The sequence below is a fragment of the Bombyx mori genome, chromosome 14 (assembly GCF_030269925.1).
Source record: "Bombyx mori chromosome 14, ASM3026992v2".
NCBI classification, from domain to species: domain Eukaryota; kingdom Metazoa; phylum Arthropoda; class Insecta; order Lepidoptera; family Bombycidae; genus Bombyx; species Bombyx mori.
The window spans coordinates 3,153,337-3,161,213 of record NC_085120.1 but is presented as its reverse complement, the minus strand read 5'-3'; the positions used below and the strand labels follow the sequence as shown (position 1 = coordinate 3,161,213).

Genomic DNA, 7,877 nt, shown 5'->3' with positions numbered 1-7,877 from the left:
TGGGAGTATTGTTTTGATGCAAAAACGACAGGTTATTAATTAAATTCATCTTTCCAGAAAGGAATGCATCTGAACGAACAAGACGCATTTTTTTTTACTATTGATGGATTACTTTTGGCCCGGAGGCCTTTCCAGTTTCACCAGGACAGGTGGGCGAGCAAAAGCTCAGCCAGGAGGGGTGGGATTTGCTAACAGCTGCCCGAGTGCCTCCAAAGGAGACCTAACAACTCAAAAGAAGTTGCTTCGCGAATGAATTTACTACCGGTCGGAATCGCGATCCGCGGAGAAGATTCGGCGAGAAGCTCAGCGGGCTGATGCATGGGCTAGGTTGCACGTCGAACTCTTTGCCGAATTCGATACGGTTACCGGGGTCCCTACACCTGCTCCTAGTGTTGAATTGTGAAGGCTTCTAATGCAAGATTTATTGGATCGAATGGATCCGTAAGAACGTGTCTAAGGTATCGACGGTGACTGGCTCCTGCGTGATCACGATTCGGGGAGTACACAACGGCGGCAACGATAAGGGGCTTACATGACGCATTGTCTTATCGAAGTAACGTTCCGACGCTGACTTCATGTGTTTTCGGATCGATTCAAGGCCCAAGTCGTCGTGTAAGTCGATGTTCTTCTCGAACCACGGAACTCCAACAGCTTATCTCCAAAAGCGGGATTGTAGGGATTGTAGGGGTTGGAGGGTGGCTTAAGCGAGTGCGAGTCGCGTGAGCGAACACCACACACGCATAAGTCATGACGGGCCTTATGCAAGTTTTGTAGTCTTTGGCTTGTTCCGAAGGGACATTTTACTCCGCTTATAGATAATGGAGTACAGTCTGTTGAGAATAAATGTGGCATGGTCGCGGACTGATTTTATTAGCGGGCGAATCCATCCAGGGTGACTCCCAGGTACATGACCTTTCTGGCCCCGGGGAATAGGTTGGCTGAAAAGTGTGATGGGGGGTGTGAGTTTTCTTTTCCTAATGTGGAAGGAAATCCGTGTAGAATTACCCCTTTGAAAAAGTACCGCTGTGCTTTTAGCTGGTTCGATTTTTTTTTTATTGTTGCATAGGTGTATGGATGAGCTTACGGACCACTTGATGTTAAGGGGTTACCGGAGCCCATAGACATCTATAACGTAAATGCCACCACTCACCTTGAGCCATGTTCTAAGGTCTCACTTTTAACAGTACAGCGGCTGCCCCGGCCCTCAAACCGAAACGCATTACTGCTTAACCGGAGGAAAATAGGCAGCGTGGTGGTGTCTGCCCGTGCAGACTCGCAAGACGTCCCACCACCAATCTATGCGCCATTTTCGGAACCATTGTCCTAGGGTTACAGCTGCGCTCTGGAGCTTAGTCGCGATTAGGGACTTCTGTTGGAATCTTTGGCGTAGTAATTAGTGGCCCTGAATCGTGAGTTGGATTCCTGCATCGGACAAACATTCGTGTGATGAACAGGTTTGCTTGCTCTTTGAACTTATTTAAGTACTAGTTGTACCCGTCCGCTTCGCTGGGCATTTAAAATTAACATTATTATTTCTCACCCCCACAAAGATTCTCATCATTAACGCCCTCGCAATTGGTGCAGGGAGTCCAACACTCATATAAATATTTGCATATCCATTAAGTACACGTATTTTCTACATGGATACCAAGTTTCAAGTCAATCGGATGCATGTTTCAGTAGTTATAACGGAACATCCGTATAAACCACTGTAGATTTATATATTAGTATAGATTTATATCAGAATCAATCCCTGATTCCTGTAGTACGGGGAATTTTCGTTTCTACCCAGATGACCGTATGTGACTTGTCCCCGGATAATATATTATTATAAAATAATTATAAAATATATTTTTCTGGACCGAATTGTGAATATAAATGTGTAATGTTCTTGTAATCTAATTGTGTAATCTAAGTCATTCTCGAATTCACTAGAACAGACAAAAAAAAACATCAAAATGAGTCCATTTCTATATGAAGATTGCACTAAAATGTGTCCGGTCAGAAGAATTATATTAATATTATTTTGATTTAATAATCTGTAAACAAATAGAATCAATAACTAATTTACTTGGTTTCGTAAATAATTCATCCAAATATATTCCGGTAATACGATAAATTGTTTTCCGCATGATTAAGGTAAACTATTTTTGTACATAATATGACATACGAAGTGCGACTACAAATAGTTACTAACAGTAATTAAAAGGGCTTTGTCGGTTGCGGTCGTAACGCCAAAAATGCGTTTAATTCATTTCATATTACTCCTGTACTGTTTCGGAAATATACGAACGAAGAATGAGAGCGGCCGGAGTCTCACTTTTGTTATAGATCGCTCGTATTCACTGCAACTTCTAATAAAACAGTTCAAGGAAGCGTCATTGAATCTCACCAGTAAATTGATGGGACGTAAATCAAGTGATATCGTTAACGTAACACTTATTGTGTTCGATGATCCAAGTAAGTGAGATAATGTGTTCTTCGTTATGTTAGTGTGGGATGTGGTTCTCAAATTTTAGCCGACTTAAAAAAAGGAGGTTTAATTTTTTTGTATCTGCATATATTATTTTTTTAGTTCTTTGTGAAATGATGCAGAAAGAAAAAAAATGATGTTTTCTCTGTGTGTTCTCAGATGTGATCTCATTGATATTAAAATTAACGCATTTTAAACTTGAAACCGATTTTCGATTATTTATTTTTAAAACCACTTTTTCTCCTACCTACGCCGAAAGTTCGGTTTTCCTCCCGCTGTACAGGGAAGAAAGTCTAACTTTTCCTCTCGCGGTACAGAGAAGAAAGTGTTACTTTTCCTCCCTGGGTACTGACAAGTGCGCATGCGCGTTAGTGTCTACGTCTGCTCTCACGCACCTAAAATTCTCCGCCATTGTTGTGCTCGGGTAATTTGCAATATAGTGTTTAGTGTAAAAGTGAAATAAACAAGGCAATAAAATTTAATAGTGAAGTATTAAACAAAGATGAGTTCATCAGACAGTTCTTATTCAATTAGTAGTAGTTTATTTAAAAATAAAAAAATCAGTTAAATTGTTTTTTATGAGTATGGGAGGGTTCCGCCCCCCCTACCCTCCACCAGGGCTTCGCCCCTGGTCCTCGGCTCGGTACTCCACGAACTTTTGGCCTGGTAGGAGAAAAAATAGTATGTGCACCGCGGGACAAAAGTTTTTTTTATTTTTTTTTATTGCTTTGATGTGTGGACGAGCTCACAGCCCACCTGGTGTTAAGTGGTTACTGGAGCCCATAGACATCTACAACGTAAATGCGCCACCCACCTCGAGATATAAGTTCTAAGGTCTCAGTATAGTTACAACGGCTACCCCGCCCTTCGAACCGAAACGCATTACTGCTTCACGGCGGAAATAGGCAGGGTGGTGGTACCTACCCGTGCGGACTCACAAGAGATCCTACCACCAGTGATTACGCAAATTACAATTTTGCGGGTTTGGTTTTTATTACACGATGTTATTCCTTCACCGTGGAAGTCAATCGTGAACATTTGTTGAGTACGTATTTCATTAGAAAAATTGGTACCCGCCTGCGGGATTCGAACACCGGTGCATCGCTACATACGAATGCACCGGACGTCTTATCCTTTAGGCCACGACGATTTAATTATTTTTGTTGTATTATCTAATATTGGTATCGCTTTTGTTTAAAGCATACAAGCTTGTAGTGGACACCACGGACATTAGCGAGTTCGAGAAAAACTTAAAATCACTGGAAACTTACTACGACATTAAAAACAAAGATTGCCCTGAGATGAGTCTGTCTGCTCTCAAAATGGCTTTGACTAGGAGCTTGCCGAGATCATATATACTTCTATTCACCGACGCTACAGCAAAAGATGTATGGCTTTTGGACGAAGTTAAAATACTATCTAAGGAAAAGCAGAGCAAGGTAAGATCTATGTTGTAATAATAATCGTGTAACGTTAATTATTGATTTCTCGACGAGCTTTACTTTTTTACTGGTGGTAGGACCTCTTGTGAGTCCGCGCGGGTAGGTACCACCACCCTGCCCATTTCTGCCGTGAAGCAGTAATGCGTTTCGGTTTGAAGGGTGGGGCAGCCGTTGTAACTATACTTGAGACCTTAGAAGTTATATCTCAAGGTGGGTGGCGCATTTACGTTGTGGATGTCTATAGGCTCCAGTAACCACTTAACACCAGGTAAGATGTGAGCTCGTACACCCATATAAGCAATAAAAAAAGAAGCTCACAACCCATTTTTTGTTAAGCGGTTACGGGAGCACATAGACATTACAAAATAATTATATAGTTAGTGGGAAAAAATCTTTACAAATTTTCACCACGGCGGTGCGCTGGTTCAATATTTTTGAAGGAAGTTTTTGCGGGGGCGAGTATCACTAAAGATGCACAAAAAGAGGGACAGACCGAGGCTAGGTTATGAGGAGTAGACGTACCTGCCAGCCCGTGGCTAGCTTCTTCCAGGTTGCAGAATTCAACGTCACTGCTGAACGACGCGCAATAGCGGTGGCTGGCCTGACGACTTGTCACAGCACTCTTCTAAATTCTTTGTCCATAAAAACTGGGATACTACTCGCGCAACGACGAATATGATCGTCAATAAGAGTTCGTATAATAGAAAATTAATCCTCCTCCTTCAGTCGATCGCTCATTGCTGAGCATCGTGATGCGCCCGCCTGTGACCTTTTTTTGTAATTTTTAGCCACTTATGTCGGTCAGCGGCACAGTGAAGTGCGTGGCTCAGTCTCATGTCCAGACACTCAGACACTTGGTCACTCCATCTTTTCCGGCTACGACCTCTGGATCGTCTTCCATCCACTTTACCCGTCACTTTGAGTCTCTCCAGGTTGTCAGAAGGTTTTCTTGCTATATGACCAAAGTATTGGAGCACTCTATATAGACATTTGGTGGATAAAATTCATAAGAGTCCAAAAAATATATAGGTGACAAAACAAGCGGCGTGTGCGTGTGCAGCGCGTGCGGTGCGGTCGGCGATTGTCTTCTTTATTTTTTACTTTTGCTGATATGTTTTCTTTTATGCCATGCGAGAGGTTTTATGTCTACTCTCATTAAAAAAGAACCAATAGTATCAGGTACCTTGAATCATGAGCTCCAAATTTCAATTCAGCTGTACAACGGCTGCTACATTTGTCGAGCCGGATCGTAAGACTATTTCACAGCAAACATAATATCGTCTTCTCGCATTAAAACTGTATAATTTCAAAACTTACAAATTTTACAGGAGAGTGCTTTAAAGGTTTAACATGTAATATTTATAATATTAATCATCTTTGCAACATTTATTTTATATTTTTTACCAGTTACATTATCACTGTCTTTTAAAGTAAGATAAAACAAAATTAATACATATTTTGTTAATAGTACACACTAGAAAACTAAAACTAAACTACGCTTTTGACAGTATTTATGAGAAAAATACTGGTGATACCAAATGATTCCGCATAGGAGAAATTGAATTCTCGAATGAGAAATTGTTCGAGATGATATCATCATCTCGTTTTTACCATCGCACCGCCCACTACCGGAGTAGAATTCATCCATACTACCTGGAGCCACTGCGGTCATCCACAATGCGTTTCCAGAGGTATTTTTTGGCACGTACCATCCATTCGGCTATGGAATGAGCTCCCCTCTACGGTGTTTCCCGTCCGCTATGACATGTCCTTCTTCAAATGAGGCTTGTGGAGAGTATTAAGCGGTAGGCAGCAGCTTGGCTCTGCCCCTGGCATTGCTGAAGTCCATGGGCGACGGTAACCACTCACCATCAGGTGGGCCGTATGCTCGTCTGCGTACAAGGGCAACAAAAAAAAACATAAGTAGATCATCAATATATTCGTTGATAAAAAAGGAAGAGGTTTTTATTTTTAGTAGACCGAATAAGGTAAGATAGGATGCGGCGTGAATTGAAACGCGAGAAGTGGGAGTGAGACGCTAGCGATGAAAGAGATGGCATAATGACGATTGAAGACGGTCGTAACTCGTAGTAGTATGAAACGTATCAAGAGACTCATAGATCAGAGAGGAGAAAGTAGTTATTATTGGTTAAAAATAGATAAGCACCTATGCTCGATTGTGAAACACAAACAAAGGATATTTAATTGCCGTATAGGCAGACGAGCATACGGCCCACCTGATGGTGAGTGGTTACCGTCGCTCATGGACGTCAGCAATGCCAGGGGCAGAGCCAAGCCGCTGCCTACCGTTTAATACTCTCCACAAGCCTCGTTTGAAGAAGGACATGTCATAGCGGACGGGAAACACCGTAGAGGGGAGCTAATTCCATAGCCGAATGGATGGTACCTGGCAAAAAATACCTCTGGAAACGCACTGTGGATGAACGCAGTGGCTCCAGGTAGTATGGATGAACTCTACTCCGGTGGCGGGCGGTGCGATGGTAAAAACGAGATGCAGGTATCATCTCGAACAATTCCTCACTTTTACTGGTAATTGGGTATAACAATATATAATGCGTAATCTCAGATTGAAATTGTCACTTGAGAACGACAATCGACCATTCCAAGCAACGCCATTAGCAGAGTTGAAATTTAAAGCTGTTTAAAACAAAAACATATAGCATCTACCGGCTTTTTGTTTATTGAAACTACATCCATAAAAAAAACTATACAAACTTCTTTTTTTTTTTTTTATTCTCAGGTATTTTTCATTTTGACCGGAACATGCGAAGACGCTACGAAGGCCGAACGTAATATTTATTCCGACATTGCCACAGAAACGTCCGGCGCCGTTCTCCATATTCACAACAACAATACCCTGGAGGTAAATGATATTTCAGCAACCTCCTCCCATCACTCTGACTCATGCATGTCAAGGAACCACGGCGACCACCACACGAGAATACTCTGAACGATAGGTGCATGTGGCCCTGTGGATTTTTTTTCCTACATATTCTGATAGCCTTGAGAGGCTGTGTCAGCTTTACCCTAGCGTGTAGATGAGCTCTCGCGACTCAAACCGGAATGTTGCTAACACTGGCCCTAGCAAGAGCAGTGCTTCACAGAATCTACGACCGGATCGGAAACGCGACCCACTGAGAAGATCCGGCTAGAAACTCAGTGGGCTGTGTCTATGGGTTCATTTACTTTCCGAGCCCTTCGTCGCAAACGACGGGTTCGGTGAGGACGGTGACCGGTGCTTGAGGTACCTAAAAGCACCGTTAATGGATCGGGCGGATCCGTAATGACGTGTTTAGGGCGACGTCGACTGTTTTCCATTCGGTCTACAGGATCAGGTATGCTCATCTGCTCATAGTCCAGGGCTGATCGCAGATATGCAAAAAAACTTTTTTTTTTAATTTTACTCTAAAAGTCATTAATATCACCTATTTTCGTTGACTATCTATTCATGCGCTCTGTTAATGGTAGTCTTTGTTTACCTGTCTTTAATACACTATATGGATGCATCTTACTATTATTATTCCAAATAAACTAATAAATAAGAAAATATTTTGATAAGCCTCGTTATAAATATATTTATGGAGACTTATGGTGTTAATTTTTTTTTGTTTTCTAGATTATCAATAGTTTTGATTTCTTAAAAAATGAAATTAATTCTATAATAACGGAGACAACGCATGATCCTGATAAAACTTACGAGGTTAGTATTTATTGTAAAACTTACTCACTCAATTCTGAGCAATAAGCTCTAAGCAATAAGCTCAGCAATAAGTTTTTGTGGTGGAAATGAAAGACGATGCCCCGTCAATTTACGTCTAGAATTTGTATGGCAGTTTGTATGAAAAAGCGAACAGATTACGGATCGCTTGTATGAGGAAATAATAAATTAATTAATTAATGATACTATACATCAGCGGGCTTTAAAAAATAATATTTTAATA

At 41.4% G+C, this 7,877-nt stretch overlaps 1 protein-coding gene across 1 annotated transcript in view; it reads left to right on the top strand.

Moving 5' to 3' along the window:
• The first annotated feature begins 2,183 nt into the window (after positions 1 to 2,183).
• The window catches only part of LOC101742719 (hemicentin-1), a 36,257-nt gene continuing 30,563 nt past the window's right edge, over positions 2,184 to 7,877 (top strand). Inside the window, exons 1-4 of the mRNA XM_021353194.3 lie at positions 2,184 to 2,460; positions 3,674 to 3,912; positions 6,677 to 6,799; positions 7,553 to 7,636. Of these exons, the coding sequence (XP_021208869.2) occupies positions 2,241 to 2,460; positions 3,674 to 3,912; positions 6,677 to 6,799; positions 7,553 to 7,636 (666 nt within the window). The 5' untranslated portion in view covers positions 2,184 to 2,240. The remainder of the gene's footprint in view (positions 2,461 to 3,673; positions 3,913 to 6,676; positions 6,800 to 7,552; positions 7,637 to 7,877) is intronic.